This window comes from Numenius arquata, chromosome 8, assembly GCF_964106895.1.
Source record: "Numenius arquata chromosome 8, bNumArq3.hap1.1, whole genome shotgun sequence".
Taxonomy (NCBI): domain Eukaryota; kingdom Metazoa; phylum Chordata; class Aves; order Charadriiformes; family Scolopacidae; genus Numenius; species Numenius arquata.
Window position 1 is genome coordinate 41,485,102 of NC_133583.1, and position 20,468 is coordinate 41,505,569.

At 37.7% G+C, this 20,468-nt stretch overlaps 2 protein-coding genes across 2 annotated transcripts in view; one reads left to right on the forward strand and one right to left on the reverse strand.

The window, feature by feature from the left end:
* The window catches only part of PLPPR5 (phospholipid phosphatase related 5), a 90,766-nt gene extending 81,020 nt beyond the window's left edge, over positions 1 to 9,746 (forward strand). Inside the window, exons 7-8 of the mRNA XM_074151297.1 lie at positions 4,073 to 4,150; positions 9,370 to 9,746. Coding sequence (XP_074007398.1) covers positions 4,073 to 4,150; positions 9,370 to 9,396 — 105 coding nt within the window. The 3' untranslated portion in view covers positions 9,397 to 9,746. The remainder of the gene's footprint in view (positions 1 to 4,072; positions 4,151 to 9,369) is intronic.
* SNX7 (sorting nexin 7) overlaps positions 1 to 20,468 on the reverse strand; it is a 30,330-nt gene that overhangs the window by 1,269 nt on the left and 8,593 nt on the right. Inside the window, exons 4-8 of the mRNA XM_074151295.1 lie at positions 20,188 to 20,352; positions 19,033 to 19,234; positions 16,921 to 17,120; positions 13,343 to 13,429; positions 7,207 to 7,359 (exon numbers count right to left, since the gene is read on the reverse strand). Coding sequence (XP_074007396.1) covers positions 7,207 to 7,359; positions 13,343 to 13,429; positions 16,921 to 17,120; positions 19,033 to 19,234; positions 20,188 to 20,352 — 807 coding nt within the window. The remainder of the gene's footprint in view (positions 1 to 7,206; positions 7,360 to 13,342; positions 13,430 to 16,920; positions 17,121 to 19,032; positions 19,235 to 20,187; positions 20,353 to 20,468) is intronic.

Consider the following 20,468-nt stretch of genomic DNA (forward strand, 5'->3'; position numbering starts at 1 on the left):
ATTGAAAAAAAACACATCTTGAAATGGAAATGCTCTAATAAAATTTTAACTTTTACACTCATACCTATTGCTCTTGACAATGCAGCTTATTTACCACTTAGTGTATGTAGTTTTTTTTTTCCTCAAGAATCTGAAATATTCACAATAAAGTCTTCTGAAATTTCTCAGGAAAGATCTTTTATATTAAAACCTGGACAGCATGCTCTGTTTATCTGAACTTTGAATTAAATCAGTACCCAGTGTTAAAACAGTGTCATTTCATAACCTTTTGCCAAAAGTTATTCAAGCCGTAGTCATTTGCTACGCCCAGCTACAATGCAGTATCTAGCATCCGTCTGTCATTGCTTAGGAGACCTGGAAACTAGGATTCATGCCACTTGAACTTACAGCCACCTAATTCTGTCTTATTAGACATTTCTAGTGAATGACTTCAAAACTCTGTCTTTAAATATGTAGATTTAATCATATTACATTAAAGAGCCTAGGTCCTGGTATTATTGCATATCTATGTGAAAGCAGACGAGTGGGAGGATCTGATAGTCATGAATAATGTTAAAGTATAAGCTCAAAGAGCAAAATGAAGGAGACACACAGGATGACCAGAGTTGGGGAACCCCCTGATGACACAAGGACACAGAGCCAGGGATAAAAAAGTAGAAAGACGTGGGTCTGCAAGATAATGACAGAGGTTAAAACAGCTGACTGACCTAAAAGATCACAAAGAAAAAAGTATGCGGGAGCTTATTTCTGCATAGGATTTTGGTCATTATCAGGCATGTTAGAGACTGTTCCTGTTATTCGTATATTGTCCGCTGGACTATGGAAACCATGAATCTACTTCCCCAGTCTTTATTTTCTGATCTTGCTGACAAAAATACCCAACTCGCTTCTGCTGCTTTTGCACATGACAACATTATGCTGCTGTTCAAAGCACATCTAAGGTTTGAGTTACTGTGAAAAGAGAGAAATAACAGAATAAGATTCTTGTAGAAATCTGCTTTCTTCATTGACTTTTTGGAGAAATGTTATTTTGAAATGGTAAATATAAAATCAGGGAGAAACAGTGAAAATAGTCTTAGCATGAACACTGATCTGCAGGCATTGCAAACTTGGTCTTTTTGACCTTTCGTATAAAGCCTTTAAAGTCTGATCATTGGATTCTCCCCTACTTCATGCGACACTGTGGCAGCTGAGTCTACCCGAGATGCTTCAGCTGGAAGGTTGCATCTTGGCTTTACAATGTCAATGAGTCAGCTGCTAGCAATGTGTCTTCACTGTGGTGCCCAGACTCAGATTTCTGTTTGCTAGAGCCCAGCCTGGATTACTATGCTAGAAAGCTGCAAGGCACATCTGTTTTTCTAGGCTTTTTCTAGGTGTGGGACAAGTAATGATCACTGTTTCTTGAAAAGTCTTTGGTTGGCAATGACTGACTTTTTTTTTCTAAACCACAGTTTATCATGTTTTGTAATTCTGTAGTTTCAGTAATGTGAATTAAAATACACATATCAGCACTGGCTGGAATGTAAAAGTGGCTTTCTGTTATCTTTGCAACATTGAGCCAAACTGCACATTAAAATACAATCACAATATGTTGCTTGACCAGATAGACAGAATCTACTGAAGTCTTTCCAGACAAAGATGCAAAGCATTTTTTTCAGTTACACAAGTTCCTAAATTGTTAATTTATCCTCATTTATATAACTAAAACACATTTTCCAAAATGTAAGAGCAATGGTGGCTCATTTCACTGTCAGACATCACAGTGCTGCTACATCTGACAAGTTTTATAATTAACCGTACCAAAACAAAACTAGGTCTCTGTGCCTTAGGCTCAAGCTTTTCATATTGTGAAGCATGAACTGCATAAGCGACATTTCGTTAGTGATGTATACTTCAACATTATTATAGAGTGATTTTACTTCATTCTCCTGGGAGGTTGAAAACAGAGATCTAAACAGAGGATCAGCCAGCTTTCACAAAGGAGACAGAACGGGAAAAAAAAGAAAACCCAAACCCAGGAAATTAAATGTGCATGCATAGGATTGAAATTCATAATCCAATTACTTGTAAAAGCCCGGCAGAAGATATAAAAAAGCCTAAATACACAAAATGGAATAGCAAGATCTTAAATAAGGCTACTTCACCTAAAATATTCTGATTACTACTGCAGATCACACATCTATTCTGTAACATCCTTTTTAGAAAAAACAGCAAAAAGGTTTTCATACAGTACAATTGCATATCTAGCTAAAAGAGAGATATAAAAATAGAACGTGTAGTAGGGATGATAACAGAAGCAGTGTGGCACATGACATGTGTGTTTTTGTTCCAGTTCCCTGTTTTTCATGGTTGATACCTTAAAAATATCATCTATGATGGCATTTTCTGGAGTAGAATCTGAAAATGAAATCTTGTCTGTGTCTGAGAGAGAGAGACAAAAAATACCTTCATAGTTTCTAGGTGCAAGGAAACAAAAACTAGAGTGCACAGAAATAGCGATTCCCACTAGAAAAAAAAAAAAAAGTCTTCCTTCTACGAAGGCATTTAAAAGAAATTTTTACGGCTGAAGTGAATGAGGGTTCAAAGATGGATCCTGGCTTTGAAGCGACATGCACAGGGACAAACTCGCTCAGCCATGCGGGAGCTTCTGAAAATCACATGAAGTTTGTTAGCTAAATTCCCAGGCATTGCTAAGGTAGGATGTGATCAACATGCATGAGCAGCTAACTTTTTGCTATGCAACCAAGTGACTAGTTATATGCATCACTACAGAGGCCTCTAGGGCAAACAACAAATCTCATCTATTTTTCTACAGATATACCAGGTAGAGAGGTACATAAGGGCTTTGGAGTTAAAGGGAAGTTACTGTAATGGAGAAGGAGAATTGTTTTGCCATAAAGAATCTTTTGGATTAATTTATGCCTGTACAACAATGTAGGTCACAGAAATCAACTAAATTATTCTTGAAATAGTTTAGAAAATCAAGAAATTATTTCTATTTTTGGAAGAGAGTAAGCTGTGTCAATACCAACAAGAATCTCACTATATCAAAGATAACTTTAGCTTTTTATCTAATTAAGCTGCAAAGGTTTAACAGGATTAGTTTGACATGAGAAAAATAAAATTAGAGGCTACGCTTTAAAACAAAGGCTCATCCATGCACAAGAAAAAACCATGTTCTTCCAATGCCAAAATGAATTAAATATCATCCTACATTATGAAAAAAACCCAGTCTTCCTGCATTTACTAGACTGCATCATGAGCAGTGGAAAACCAAACTCTGGTATATTTGCTGGATTTATAATGTCTTACTAGTCTTTGGACCGGCCTGCAAAATCTAGCCACTTATTCTGGTGTTTTTTCTGAATAGAATAGGTTAACAAAGTTATTTGCTGAGAAAAATTAAAGTGTTTCTTTTTCTTTTATGCTGTTAATATCCTAGAGACTCTAGTAAACACAAAAGGAAAAAATCTGTAAATATTTAATTGCGCTTTGAAGCCAGAGTTCAACATTGCCTGGTTTGGTTCTGCTAATTTGTACCAGGAACTCTTCAGACATGCTTGCTAAATAATACTAATACCATCACCACCAGTAACTTTGTATCTTATTCTGGTTTTAGTAATGCTGCATCTTTAGGGCTCTGCAGAATATCTGTACCTAACTTAATGAAAATACTCCTGGTGATAATCAGCCTTCTCAGCTGTAAGCTCCACCCCGTGGACAGGTTATGATTTCAGATACATTTGGCATATACTTCTTCTGGACTAAGGTGTGCTGTTTCAGCCAACAGTGACACACCTAAGATATGGGGAAAAGGAGTAAAATAAATGGTACGATGTTAACCCATACTTCATTCCGGAACTTTTCTCTGTAGGACAAACAAATTAGTGCTCTTTGCTTCAGAAATAGGAGTACGGTTCTGAATGTTTAAAAATTAAAACCTTTACATGTTGTTTCAGAAAAACCTCTCTATTTTAGCAATGCAGTTCTGGTCATTATTAATACGGTATGTTATTGGCTTTAAACCTTTGTGGAATACAGAGACTTAAGCATGTATTCAACTCTTTTCCAGAAGCAAAGTAAAGGAAGTAGAGAAGTCTATGAACTCTTGAGACCAGCTACAGGAGTACCAAATGATTGCTCAGTCATGGTAATTCTTGGCTACTAAATGGTATTATATTTAAATGTATTGTAATATAGCATGTACATTATCACAGGAAAGCCTTCATTGTCACAGGTCTGCATAGAAGCATCCTGTAAATTTGCAACACTGGGCTTTAATTAGTGTCTTTGTTACCACAGCATTGAGAGACCAAAGAGATTGGTGATTCCACGGCTGTAGAAACAAAGGAACACTTCTTATTCAACTATATTAAATGTAGATAGTCAGTAAACTGGAAGACTACAGGAATACCTCTACCTGTTTTGAATTAGTAAATCCAGAGAAATATATTATTACAGGTAACAGTTTAAAATAACACTTCATGTAACATGAACATTAATTCAGCTTAAGGGAGTCATACTCTTTTATGCTAGCCAAGTGATGCCTGACAAGTTGACAGCAGAATCCCTAGGCAATTACAATTAAGGAAACACCCAAACAAATGTAAGGTCATACTCTTTCCCCATATTGTGACAAAGAGGAAATATTTTTTTAGAAATTTTAGAAATTCTAGTGTACTTAGACACACTGCTGTGTTGTGCTTGATCACACTGGCTTTAGTTCTATACAGTCTTGAAAGACTGGATTCTCTCCTGCAAGAGCCACCAGAAAACATGAGATGTCTGTCTCTTGTTACTCTGTAGTTCTCAGAAATTTAAGAGATGCAGAGAGTGGCCACTAACAGGCATGACTCCTGGATAGGTTGTGTGCCTGGGAAATGAAGTCAGCAAGACTGGGGAACAACGAGGAAACACTGCTGTGGAGAAGAGAATGGGACACTCCTTATGGAGAAGCAAGAATAGGAGTTGAACTGGTGGGGGGAAAAAGCTGTGAAAGGAGGAAAAGCAGATAGTGACTGAGTTAGAAAGTAGGAGATGATTCCTATTAGGAGATGGACAGAAGAGCTGGGCAACTGAATCTTCCATGGCATCCATGGTGCCTGGGAGCACGCACAGAACATGCTTGGGGAAAAAAAAGGCAAGAACTAAGATGAGGGATGCTACAGCAAGAAAAGTCTTAGTAAGAATCAAATGGTGCATCAAAAGCATGAACAAGTAATTTAACTGCAGACATGTGAGAGAACGGTAATGATGCAAGTAATGACTGAACAAGTGAAAAACACTGTAACAGGCATGGTGTTTGTGCATGAGTTTAATGAGTGAAACTCAAACTATTATCGTTAAGGTAGCATTTTGTTTTCTACTTAAAGCATAAAAATCATATTCTGATTCTTAGGTTTCTGAGATTCCCTTCCTTAAGTTTCACTTCCAAACAGCGAAAGCAGATGCCAGGGCTGCTGCTTCTGCTGTTTTCAGGAGTGCATTACACACCTATAGTTTGTAATATAAGAGCCTCTGACAGTAATCACTTCTCCAATAATTAACCATCAGCATTAACCAAAGGACTCAAACATGCATATTTTAGATCAAAACTCCCAATCTAATATTAATTTTATCAAATTCTCTTGAATGTCAGGATTAAGATAATGATTTTCTGATAAAAAAAAATTGGTAAGCCCTCACTTTGCAAACAAAAACATTGTATGCAAATTTCAATATTCACGAAAATTGAAATTATGAATAATGTCTCAGTATAAACCAATTTCTCCAGTATTTCAGAGGCTATTTAAGAAGAACGACTGGCAGTTACAGAGATAGCTGAACTATTTTCTGCAGTCTGTGACTTAATGTTAGTAATTTCCTGTACAGTATGAGCTTTGCCACTCTGAATTAAAATTCTAATTCAGCAAAAAGCGTTTCTAGACAGGAAAGAGAACCAAAGAATTATTTTTGTGTTTTAATTTAGCTAATCATTCATTAAGAAAATAATCCAATATATTTAGCATCATTTTAACATACTTATTGCTGATATAGAAGTCAGAGATCATCAATAACTGAAGAAAATGTGAGAGGATGCCAAGAGCTTGCTGCCTGATTCCAGAAAATATTTTGATCTTAATATCTAACAACAGATTGTCAATGTCTGTGCATCTCACAGAATGTATGTTAATTAATTAGACTTGATGATCAAGAGCTCTGTCTTTTCAATTATGTTTCAACAAAATGATTTGTAAAATCAGGACACTGTCATTGGCTAACAGGCAATCCATAAAAAGTTCAAAATACAGGATCGGAAGTTACAGACATCAACATATATCTGTGAAATTTACTCATTTATGATTAATAGATGGCTTAGTGTATTCCAATTTTTTCCAAAAATAAGGATAAATTCTTTTAAAAAATACAAGACATCTGGGATATTTTCAAAATGTGCACTTCCATCAACAATGTCTTCCTCATGAAGAAACTTCACAGAATGTTTAATAAATTTTGTTATATATTTTCAAGTTATCTTTCTTAGCATATATTCTTGTAAAAGGGAATTCTTACCAAGAATATTAACTGTGGCATTTGAGTTGAAAAGGAAAATCTAATTTCAATTACTTTTCATTCTTTCTGAAGTAGTAAGCAAGGCAATTTATCAATTTTATACACTTGCAGCAGTCGTATTTTTTTGAAAAGTGCAATAAGCTTTTTATATTGACTTCTCAAAATTGTATTGTTCTTCTTTATCCTTGTAAAGTCAGATTATTTCACAAAAGACAATTCCTTAGAGAAATAGCAACGAGGACTTCCTGAATGTGCTGTCTGAAATGGAATCACATTTAAATGTTTTCCTCATACAAGATCAAGTCTGAGCTTTCCAGAGGGCTTCTTCATGCAGTTGTAGCAAAAGATTTCCAAACTGAAATATAGCAGCTGACATTGAACCGAAAAATACATTCCAAATTGCTGTGGTTAGTAAAACAAGAGTGCCCTCTGTCGATGAGGAACCCAGGATCAACCACTTGGACACAAATATACGTTTTGCTTGAAACATATCAAATTAAGGATAACTGCCTCCTTCTTCCTGCAAAAACGGGTTCTGAAGGTTAACACAGGTTTGAACTGAAGTGCAAAAAATTCCTCCTTAAAGAAAACCCATGGACTTCTCCACTGAAATAATCAATGAAAAAATAACACTGCTATGAGAAAGTGTTTTACCTCTTCGTAATAATGGAGATTATTCTCAGCCACATTAGTGAACGTTGATCTCATATCATACTGCATGTTTTGCTTCCACCTGTCCCAATCTGCTTTCAGAGCAGTATTGGCACATTCGACTTTGTCTTCAAGTTTCCCAATCTCTTCTGAGAACTAAATATGAATTGGAAACATTAAAAAATATTAGTAGAGTCACCATTTCTAAAGTGATTGGAATCAAGTGATTGTAGCGCAGACAAACAGAACTGCAGAATCAAGGTTGGCATTTAACGTGGCACAGAAAATTATTTCCCAGGGATATATATAAATTTTATTCTTAATTAATAACTTGGTAAAATTTCTGAAATATTAATAACAAAAATTCTAGACCAGAATTAAAGTGTTGCTGAAGATATTTTTGTTGACTGAGAAGTTACAGACTCTGGCACCTCTTCACTAGCACCTGACAGCAATGCATATAAAAAGGAAAATATAGAGGGCTCTACTAAAGCAGAATCGACTATACAAGTTAGATGCCAGAAAAACTGAGAAAACGCTGAGAGAACCTTTGATAATCTCAGGAAAAACAGAACGGGGAGAAGACAGCAGAAATCAAAAGCACAAACTTTCTGATTTCTTGCCTGTCACCTTGCCATCTTTTCTTGTGGAACTAACCTCTGTGTGACCATGTGAGGGAGAGAGAAATACAGAAGCAGAGAAAGAAATTAAACCAAAGGACTTCTGCAGAGAAGAAACTCTTTCACAGTGATCCAGGATCAAAAACCTTGAGGGCTACTCTACAGACATAATTTTCTTCTAATTACTGTAGACGCACAAAGTGACTTCAGCTAATGAGAATGAGTAAGTGGACAGAGGCCCTCTCTTTAATGAGTCTTCTAGTCCTCTCAATAATTTTGTTACCTATTATCATTCACTAATCAGCTGTGTCAGCTCTGGCTGGCACCCAGTCACAGAAGGAGGTATATCTTCTGCAGCTACAGTGCAAATTCATCTGCTGGGACTGCACAGTGCCCGTCTGCAGCAGGAGGGAGGTCAGGGAGAAACACCACCAATAAAGAACATCAAGCAGGAAAAGTTAATCTCTTTGTATTGTTGCCATTGCAACCCAAGTCCCATACACCTTCCTCTTCTTCCCTGTATTCTGCTGTCAGGCAAATTGCTGTTTCCTCATACAACACCCCTGTAAAGTTGAATGGCTCCTTGTGCTCTCTGCAGGGCTGGTGCTTTCATTGATATGAACTTCAGGATTCCAGGATTAACTTCCAGGATTTTCAAGGAATGCTTGGGCTATTGGCAGAATACAGATATGCCAAAATTCAGAGCAGGATGTGGAAAGTCTTGGTGCGCGGCCTCCAGCTTGAACCACGCAGGGAGGAGAGTGTCCCAGTGCAACAGCCAGCAGCGCTGCTGCCATCAGACAGGAAGGAAGCAGCACTGCCTGGAACGGTGACAGAACCTGAGCCCAGCGCCTAATTCACAAACTCCCAATTCAGTTTGACATACTAGAATCCTTCAGCTCTTGAAGTAGCCAAAAACTCCTTAGCTAGTAAAATTGAAAATTTCATCTGAATGGATTTTCTCCACATTCCACAATATACAGATGAATAAACATTTTTAGTTAGACTTGATTTCTACACTGGTTTTCCTTGCCACACTTGTAGATTAATGAAATGCTATTAATCAAGACCAAAATGCAAAATATTATTTCTACTTTACTGAAAAGCCCAAGTTCACTTATCTAGCTGGACTAGTAATCAAATTACGGACAAGGGTAATTTCAACTACCAACACTGTATTCAATATGAAAAGGTTAATCCAAAATTTAAATGTGGGGAAATTACCTGTAAAGGATTTACAGGCAGCTGGATTTGGTATCTTGGGCATGTCCCACGTTAATTGCCTTTCCTCCAAATACCAAAACTGAATGCACACAGAATACTGAAAACAGTGAATATTTTTAGATTATTTAGAGCACGAAAGGCAGTTGAATCCATTTTCTGCTTTTGCAAGAAAAAAGTCCCCATATGGGAATGAGCGAGGCTACACACGTAAAGAACTTCTCCGACTTAGAAGTCCTGGCAGCACCAGCAGCTTCCCCTTATCTTGTTCTTCATATCTTTAAGACATTTATTTTACAGTTTGTTTTTGTCTTGCCTTTTCTAGGAACTACGAATATCTTCCACGGTGTAGTCACAACGTGATGTGGACAGGCAGACTGTTCTACATCCCTGCCTGGATACGCGGTTTAAACATCACCTCTAAAGCCCAAAAGAAACTGTGTTGTATCAAGCCAAGAGTTGGACTTAAGGCCAACAGCATTAGGCCACACTTCATCTCAAGTAGAGAGGTTTAAGACCTACTTTTTCACAACTGAAAAGAAACATAAATGCCACCCTTTTCAGCTGCCACTACAGCAGAAATCAAAGAAGAATGGCTTGGTCTCAACAAAAACATCTACCTAGTCTGTTCCTCATTTACAAGGTGTAAATTGTTACAGTTTATCCTGCAAATTAAATATGCTTCCGGATCTATTTTCTTACATTGATCTCACTTTGGTGTGATAAATTGAATCTCACATCAGTGATCCCCAGAGGACAGCGTGGTGCTAATCAGACATCGGGCCACGGGACAGGAAGGTGGGAGCCAGACACTGCTAGGGCAGAGCCCTACCAGATGTGAACCAGTGCCACCTGTAGCCAAAGAGCCTTGGCTCAATAGCCAGATTACCTAGTAAGTGACACAGCAGTTTACACGATCTCACTATGCAAAATAGCATGCTATTTCTATCTGCTACATTAATTAATCCTACAGCTTGGTGATAATAACTGTTTTTAGCCTGGAGTTAAAAAATAAGATATATTCAGAATGTGATAGATTCAGCATTTCATCTCTTTACCACTCAGTTGCAAGCCTGAACGCTAGAATCCTTAAGTTAGCATTTAATGCTTATCTGGTTCTGTCAGAGCACATTATACCAATCTTTTGTCAGAATTACTATTACCGCTAGTGGCAGTACCAAAACTGTTAAAAACTCACAACCACAAAGGGATGCACTAGCACTGCTGTTTATGCCTTCAGAATGGAGCATGGGAGGGATGGAGCCACAGACTCCAGCATCTTTACAGCCAGGGGTCTGGAGGTAAGAATGGTCTAGATAAGCAGGAGGACACCAAAGTCCTCCCAAAAATCTGTGTCAGAGCCTGCATCCAAAATCAGTCGTCAAACCTTCCATACACGAAACAACTACCTTCTTCGTGGACTAAATTTTGGAGTGGGGGAGAAGGTTTTGGCTTTTTAGCAGCACCACAAGGAGCTTTCTAAAAGCCCAGTGGCAGAAGCACAGCTCAAGAAAATGTTTTTTTCCCAGCCAATGAGCCTGAGATCTTGTAAGGTTTAATTTGCAATTCCAGCCTATTTCAGCTGCACTGACCTTGGGGATGTTTTGTATTCTCCTGCTGTATAACCTCCTGTTTGTTAAATCATTTAATGTTTGACCAATGCTAAAGATCTCACAGCCTTTTATCGGCTCTAATGACAGCCTGAGATTCCTTATCTATGGTGGAAATGTACTTCAAATGAGATTAGAGTTCATGCCACTCATTGTCAGCAGAATTTCTGGCTACTAGATTACACTGACAAGTTCAATCTGACATCTATGAGATCATTAGAAGCTACATGAGTTCTGCTTAGGAATAGAAATGTGCAAATACAGCCAAACTCAGTGTTTGACACCAATTCGAGTAACAGCACCGGTGTTATGACCACCTTTTATTCTGAAATCAGTCTGGTTAAAAATGTCAGCAACATATTTCAAGACATAAGAAAAATTAAAACATAGTTAAAAAACTGAGTAAGAAAACAGTTAAAAGTTACTCGAATGTTTAAAAATAGCAGTACACTATTCTCTGTGGCCAAACTATCATTAATAGAAAAAACCTTCAAATTCTAATTAAGAAAAAAGTCTTCAGGATACAGCTGTCACTCAATTAGAGAACAGAGGATTTTATGATCAGATTAGACTAACAGACATCTGTTTACTGCTCTCGTGAGACTGCAAGGAAAATCAGGCTCTCAGAAACAGGATTTTTTTAAATGAGTAAGAAATAGAGGGGTTGGAAAGATAAAGCAAAGATTCAAACACCTGGGTAATCAGACTGTCCAAAGGCTTTTACCAAAACTGTAAACACAATTTTGGAAACACTGAAACAGTGAAAAAAGACCACGTTGTGCAAACTGATCTCAAATTTTACTGGAAGCAAGTACAAACATCTCATTATGGAGTAAACCATTGTCAATATCTAATCAGCATGGTGTGATCAATACTGTGCCAAAGGGAAAATATTTCTTTTTGTCTGTAACAGTTCAGGAAAAGAGAGTGCATGCACCTTGTCTGAGGACTCCATCAGATTATAACAGAAATGCATTCTGAAAAGACCACGTCCTGCCAGGCAATTTTCCCTTCCCTGCAGTGGAGAGCAATAAGACTAGCTGCTAAACAAGCTGTATGAAATTGGAATTCATCACTGAATTGCTCTGTGCAAATGCAACTGTTTTGAGCAGGTTGCCAACAAACCATTCAAATTGGAAGTACTGATTAAAAGGGATGTTGAAAAGTTGTTGGAACTAGCTGCATACGAAGTAACTTACACAATGACCTATAACACTCCTTTCTGCCAGAAAAAATTCTTAGAATCATAGAATCACCGAATATCTCAAATTGGAAGGGACCCATAAGGATCATTCTTAATATATACTGTGCTTTCGCGTGCGGTGCAGCTAACGCGTGCTGCTGGCCCAGGGGGCACCCATGGTGCGGGGTGCTGGGGACACGGGCAGGCTATGGGAGGAGCAGGCTATGGCCTGTGCCCTCACAAGGCAGCGTAGGAATACGGTGGCCTGCAGCCAGCAGAGGAGTAGGACCTGCCATCGCTACCCCAACTCCCAGCCTAGGGGCCTTCTCCAACTCACCATCCTCCATGCATTTTATAACAGCTTCAAACTTTATATGTAAACTAAGGGCAAAGGACAGAAGAAGCAGCAGAGAAAGTAAAGAGACAAAAACAGATTAGAGAACACAAAAGCAGTGAAATGAAAGGACAATATAAGGTTTAAGTAAACAGAATTTCTACTTCAGGAAAAAACAAATCCAGAGGTATGCACTTACTGTCCCACTGCAGTGCGCAGAGGCAAATTGTTACAAAATACACTATAGCCATGGTAGATATCAGACAGTGGTAATATATTCTTATTTATGCAGCTCAGTGACAAGAAATCAAATAAAAATATGCATTTCAAGTGCCAAAGCTATCTAAACAGCTCATTTTACATAAAAGCTAATTACGACAACCCTAATAAAAAGTATCTGAAATGTCAAGGACGTTCTCTTTTGATGTACTGAAAAGTTACAGTGATTACTATTTAGTCATTTTTATATATTATTTACACTGTATAACACTTTGTGTTAACACTGTACTTAAAGGACATTATTTAGGCTGGAGAGTTGAACAATCAAAAATTTAAAAAATGCCAATACCTATCCCAGTATTTACTTTTAATTGGCCCACTGAGCCTCGCTTATGGGTTTGGGGATGCCTGCCCCATGAGCTACCAGTTACAGTCTGACCTCGCTAGAGTGAATGAAGGTGTCATAACGGAAGTAAAAAAATTATCCCTGGGCCCAACCAAATAAAACCGAATCCAGATCTTTTTATTTTAAATAAGTTTAATGAACAGTTTCCTGATTCTAACCACCTCCTCTCCCTCTCCTACATCCATGGAGCAGCAGCTACAAAAGCACTGCAGCAAATCTTACTTTCTTTTACTCCCAGTGTGGAAGTAAACAGAAACACTAAAAATAAGCCACAGTACAGACTGTGTTGACAAAACACAGTAGTCACCCACTATTACCAGTCCTTTGCTCCAGCAGCCTTGCTACTGAAGTTTTGCATCTTTCTTGTGATTGCCTTTGCCTGGCATGCAAAGCTACAGAGACCAAACCTTTTCAGAATAAGTATGAGAATTATAAAGACACCGTCCAGTTACAAGGCATGGCTTCAGAGAACAAGCTTTCTTCAGGGGATCATCTTTTGCAGTTAGAATAAGGCCTGGAAGATTTCAGCTTTCTGTGCATACTCACCAGATCCTTTTCTGTTTTTTTATTGGCTAAAGCATCAATTTTGGAGTCAAGCTCGCCTTGAATTTGGTCTCTCCTTTTCAAAACACCCTTAATAGAAGATGAAAAAAAAAAAAGAAGTAAACCGCACCAAATTTTAGCCATCTATTCAGAAAACCATGAAACAACTCAGCTATTTAATAAATTAAGCAAGATCACAGAATAATGCCATTTAATAATTTTGACATGATACATGTACTTTCCTCAAAAAAAAAGAAATCTTAAAATCAGGCAGTGAAGACTTATTTTTCAATACCTGTATTTTATCTTATATGTTTTTCAAGAATATTAGTAAATCCAAAATCAGTGTTGCAAGAATCTGCCATACAGTACAATTGCTATTTTATGACAAAAACTGCAACAGCAATTTACTTAGTATCAGCTCAACTTATTATATATATTCATATTTTAAAACAGCAACACGAGTTCACCAAATCTCATGACAAAAGTATCTTTGAGTAAAAGTTACAATACAAAGTAGAATAAATGACAAAAAATGGTATACCATGCATTATTGAAATTGTGACTTTAACCTTCAATATTATTTTGTAAGTGCCAAATGTAGTTCAGTAAAAACAGATAAAATTATCATAAAAATTATAGATGTTCTAACATTGACATATGTGCTTATTTTCAGTATATGTAATTATTTCCTCCTTTAAAATTGTCTTACCAGGTATTGGATTTTTTAGCATAGCGTCAAAAAATAATTAGAAAGGGGAAGGAATGTTACTTGTTAAACTACAAAACAGGAACGGTATTACAGATTAAATTTCCATTCCTGATGTTCATTTGCTCCGTGACCTTGAGGAAGCCTTACAAATTTCTCTTTGCCTTAGTTTCCTCATCTAGAAGAGCACACTCAGGTGTGCTTATCTTGCAGAAATGTTGCAAGGCTTTAGTCCTTTTAAAAAAAACATCAGAAGCAGGACCTATATAATTACAAATCTTACAACCTTCTTTTACATTACCTTGCCACAACTGGTTTTACTGCTTCTTCTGTATATACTAAAGAGATTTTCAGTATTCACCTCTAGCATAGGACATGTTGAAACAGCACAGGGCACAAGCAGCTCTACCTTCTCTAGCTGTCTTATTTGACTGAGTTCTCTTTGAGATCTTGTCACTTTAACAAACATAATAGAATAATTTAGGAGGTTAATTTAAAAATAATTTTTCAAGGTTTCTTTTTGAACAAGTACTCACTAGAAAATTTTGGTAAGCCTGACTGGACGATCCTGAGGAATAGATTAGCAATACATACTAATGCTCATAAATCTATGTTTCAATAGCTCAGAATGTCTTTTGGTTAGATAAATATAGAAAATGCTTAGCTGTTAACAACAGAAGCAAAACAAATATGTCTGGAACAGCTTTCCTTTGTATTACAAATGCTTTCTCTTTTTTACTATTTCTTCTGCCTCTTTTAAAACTATTTTAATGACTGTCACAAATTTGTGACAAAAAATACTATTTTGTCACAAATTGTGACAAAAAATGACTATTTATCACAAATACTCCTTAAATTACAAGATAAAACAAATTATTTTAATATTAATGTGCCACAACTATACACAAGTTCTGACTTTTAATGGCAGAGGCACTGTGTTTTTAGAACATATTATTATACTTTTACAATTTTTTTGTGTAATATTTAATAGCACCCTGCCACAAAACCCTCAAATAATTGTATGTGGGCCCATAACCAATTTATTGCTGCAATTTGTACCCTGAGGCACAGCACTACTCTGCACTCCCCAGATTTGTTCAGTGAGTCAGTTCGGAAGGAGCCAGTCCAGATGTAAATATTTTAGCTATGAATTCATCTCTTTCCCCAGCTGAAGGCTGAGCTCCCAAGACTGGAATATACAAGGCTTGTATTGTATTGTATTGTATTGACCACACCTTCTGCTGCACATTTACGCATGATCTTGGCAGCACCGCACAAAGGTCCCTCTGATGAGGGGTTAAACACACCTCTGAAAGCAGGTTTTACCAGTGTGTGTCTTCTATTATATTTTCATCGTGACTAGTAGTTCCCTCTCCAAATTGCAAGAGGGAAGTAAACTATAGGAAAAATAAAAATCGATGGTAAATGAAAGGAAAAGAACAGTTGTAGAACAGGAATAGGCTATTGGAGGAAAATTCTCCTCTGGACAGGACCTGAAGGCAGCCTAATGCTGCATTACAAGTGTTGCATCAAGAACACTTCAAGCAGGAAAAAAAAAGCAATGGGCAACAGCTACTTGTAAGGTGTGCGTGAAGAGCCAGATCATCACCGTGGGGTTTGTCCACAGAAACCCCTCTGTGCTCCGGACAAAAGAGAACACCTGGGAAAGGGTGAGCCAGGCTGCAGACTAGAAGGCAATGGGCAGGCTCTCTTCAACAGCATGAAGGCTGGGACCACTCACGGGTAACAGACTAAGAAATTCTGAAAAATAACTTCGGAAGTGGGGGAGAGGCAGACCACCTGCAATGGCCAGGATGTTTTAGCAAACCAGTACTTACCTCCATCTACCTGTGCACACATGTAAATAGAGAGGCCTGTGAGATACAGGACATTTTGTAGGGCCCCTGTTTCAGTGAACTGGTTTTAAAGATAGCAGTCATTTCAGCAGTAATTCTTAACCTCTCAGTAGCTAAGCCTTACTGAGAAACTGGCAGCGCTCTGCACAGTGCTGGCAAAGGCTGAGTTAACTTGGGTCTTGCTCTACCCGTGGCCTGTAACACACTCTCAGCCCCTACTCAGAAACCACTGCAGAAGGAGCTGGGTTCCCAGCAGAGAGGCAAGAACAGATACTGCAGCTTGCATTGCTCAAAACCTAGACAAAGAGGGGTTTGTACACATTTTCTCCTTTCTGGAGGCAGCAGAGTGGGAACTATGACATGCTGAATTCAGTTACTTAATTATGTTGTTTATCCATCAGCACTGAGTTTATCAATTCTGAAGTCTGATTTTTTACATTCTCTCCAAGTGTAAGAAAAATACGTACATAAAGGGAACATGGCAAAGACTAACACGTGCTTACATAATGGCACAGGAACTGGAAGTTCCCTGCTGTTCTAGAAAAAGAAAACATAGTTTAGGAACATCTCCTAGAAAGGGAAAAACCTCTCCACACCTTTTCCCCCACACAATCTGTTAGTCGATGAGTTCATATTTCAGCAGTGTCAGAGGAGGCTGTTCTCAGCTGCTGTTCCCCAAACCTTTCTGTGTTCCCACCTCTGCTGCAACGCAGAGCTCCCTGAAAATGGCCAAACAAAACACTCTTCAGCCCAGCTACTAAGGGTGGCCTGCCATGCAAAACTACCAACCTCTTCTCAGGTGGAAGGGGTGCCTCTTGCCTGATTAACAAGGGAAACAGGACAAACCGGATTCCCTGCTATCGGACAGCTATCCTACGCTGGGCACGTTTAGTAACAACACCAAATAAAGGGACTGCAAAATCATTTCCATCATTTGCAAACCCTCTTCCAGTGTTTGTCACTGGACTAAGCCAAACTTTATATACATCCATAAGCAATCCTTTAGGAAACCTTACCATCAGAATTTCACTGTAGAGAACGTATTCATGTAAAATCGGCAGCAGGTTTTCCGAGAGCCCTGCCATTCGCTTCTCCGTAGCCTTGCAACACTTGTCAATGCAGCTGGCAACACCTTTTAGGGAGTCTGCTATATCTTCTTCTGACGCTGACCAGAGTGTGTGGATGGGGCCGTATTCCTTCATTTCATTAAAATACTCTTAACAGGAACATATTCACATATTAGTCTTTTGTTCATTAATAGATGTTTAAGTGATAGTAATTGCAACCTCATATTTACTGTAACAAAGCAGGAGACTGAAGCTAATGTTTACATTTGCTCAAATGACCACAATAAGTAAACTGCAGTTTATGAATCAAGTAATCAATGAATGTATTGTAATTAAGTAGTTCCTGGAAACCTATCAGCAAAAATACCCCGGTCATTTTAAAAGGACACATACACTCTTAGACCTGGTGGATTGTATTCTGTTCACCCAATGATCTGAATTAATTCATGTTGTCTTCATACAGAGAGACATGAGCCGTAGCAGCCCCGGGCAGTAGTTGGTCTGACTTTCTTCTACTGCCCTAAATTCTTCTGCTACAGTAATGCTTCAAATCCCATTATTAAAACTAGTAGCCTTGGTATATCCCAAAAACTGCAGAAGACACACTGAAGTTCACTTCAGTTCTGCAGGTGCAGAACTACCTTCAGTAGTTTTTATTAATCTAAATACATGGATATCCTGTGAATTATTTCTCTTGTGTCTCGAGGCCAAGTGATAATCTATGAGCAGAAAGAAAAAGGTCCAGAATTCACTGTGCCATTTGGCAGGACTAAACTTGGGCAAGGTTGGGTATGACCTGGAAGCTGCATGTTCACAGGAGGGTACTGTGAACACAATGGTTATGTACTGAAAACACAATTTTATTGCAACTGAGTTTATACTGAAGAAATGTCCAAGAAAAGATGAAAGGCAGATGTGTGCCATGAAGAGTGTAATGTTTACTTTGAGATGAACTGGACCAAAAAAACCTCCATGGGAGATATAATTAAGAATCCCATGTTAAGCTATGCCAAGCAGGAATGTTCTCTGAATCACGGCTATCAACAGTTCATATCCACAACAGTGCAGCCCTGCACACAAGTGTTCTGCCAAGTGCTATTCGGAAAATCTAGAAAGAAGATATAACCTACAGCATTTGGGAGCATGTCAAAATTCATAGGGTTTTCCATGAAATATTTTGGCACTGGTGCCTTGAACCTACAGACCTTAACCATCTATTTCCACTGAAATAAACGATATCAAAAGAAACACTTTTCACCAATGTGTATTTTCCTTTTATAAGACCCCTCCAATTTAGTGAGGACACACTGAGATCTGGTACTGCACAATAAAGCATAAAGGCTCAGTTATTAAAGAACAAAGTGCAGCTCTTCAAATTATATTATATAGACAATAAAATCCCTCAAGTGCTGACTGGTGGAAATTGTACTGAACAGGCATAGTCTGAGATCAGGGTCAATCTCACAAAGTCAGTAATTTTGTGTTTCAAGTAGGTGTTCAAACTGCTGTTACTTAAGGAAAAAATTGAGATTAAGTCATCCTTTCTTAAGAAAACTCTACCAGGCATAGTTTCCCAGGACAGAAATTATGGCCAACGGTAAAGCTATTAAAAAAAAAAAAAAAATCTACTTGTTTAACACAGAAAAAAGGTACATAATGAAACCAAAAAAGAGATCTGGAACCTAGACAGCATTATGCTAGTACGAGACAGCACAGAAAACTGTGACTATTTACATTCCACTGAAAGTACGACCCAAAAGGTCACACAACTTTCCAAAAGCACAAGTAACAAGATAACCATACTTGCTACGCTTTCTTCTTTCTAACTTCCTTATCAAGTAGTCCAATGACATGTTCAAACTCTTTGTATTAACAAGTTATTCAACTAACTTGAAAGTCCGCCAAAACAATGGCCATTATGAAAAGCACAGTATAAACACAGATCTTCCTTTTCTCCTGCTTGCTGGAAAGAGAATTTTGCCTGGCACAATGAAAACTAATTTACTTTTCCAATATATTAATTTCTTAAATCAATAAAACCAATACTTGTTTTCTACTTACCCCTTTCTTCCTTGTAAATTCTATGAGCTATTTTGTCTAGTACGTTTATTTTCTGACTAAATGTTTCCATGTAATCGTTCATTTCTGTAAACACTTCAGGACGATTTTTAACTCCTCCTCTTACTGAGGATGCTACAGCTCTGACGGTCTGTCCCATCCTGCTCAGCAAACCGGGACCCTGCTTCTTGTGTGAGGAGAGCTCCTGTAGACAGAACAAGCTGTGTTTACTTCCATGTACTTTTTGAAATTCTCTGAAAATAATGCATAATTTAAAGCTTTTTTTTTTTTTAACCAAAACTACATAAATAAGCCTCTGTGTGTCTTTTTACTGTATAAATCTTACTTTAAAATTATTAGACCTATGTCAGAACCATACCTGCCATGTGCATTTATTAGCTAAGCCTTTCTGGGCAAACACAAGCATGTCATGTATCACATTCTCACAAGAGTGATTAAAGATGGCAGAGAACCTTTACCCTTTCATTCCTTAGGGTGACAGTTAGTTTGCAATTTAGCCTTTCGAACAGGAAAGCAGCGGCAATGATTGCAGAAATATGTCATTGAGAAAAGCAAACAATGTTCCTACTGGAAGAAGTAATCCATCTTTTTATGGCAACTCTTTTAATATGCTGCTGGAATAACCTTTGCTGAAGTTGAGAGGCAGGCTTTTCTGAGTACAAAACACCAATTTTCAACTGGACTCATCTTGCAAAAATACAACAGGAAATTCAAAGGCTGTATTTTTCTTTTATGAGACCAGTATAACTTAAAAAAACAAGATGAAAAGACAGTGCCATTCTTAAACAATAATTAATTTAAAATACTACTTTCCATATAATCTTGGAAGCTTACAGGTATACTAAAAAGCATGCAGTTGAATATTGAGAATTTGCCACAAAAATTAAAAATGCAGCAATAAAAACTGCTGTGGAAGGTACAGAGGTATCTACGGCCACACACACGATTACCAAAGGCACACAAGAAGAGGTTATCTCGGGGGATGAATATTCCATAAATCCACTGCCGCCTTCTGACACTTTTGTAACAGGCCGTGAGAGGACACTACTGAATACTGAACTAGGGAGACTCCTGATATACCCTGCTAACACCAGAAGTGGTTTCACATAACTGTAAATAAAAATAAAGTCATTTTACCCAGGCCTGCGCAGTAAGAAAAATTTTGAAGTCTTCATTAAAAGTTAAAGTTGGATGATCAGCAATACGGTTCAAAAATTTATGTAAAGCTTTTCTTCGAGTCTCAATGAATTCATCATTAAACCGTTCCACCATTCCTTTCATTATGAATTTTTCAGGCAATGGCTAAGGAAAAAAGAAAAAATATTTTGTATAATTTGCATAATATTAATGGTATTATAATAGTTCTTCTACTTACTAAAAACCATAGGTATACCTTGGTTTAGACCAATACCTTGGTT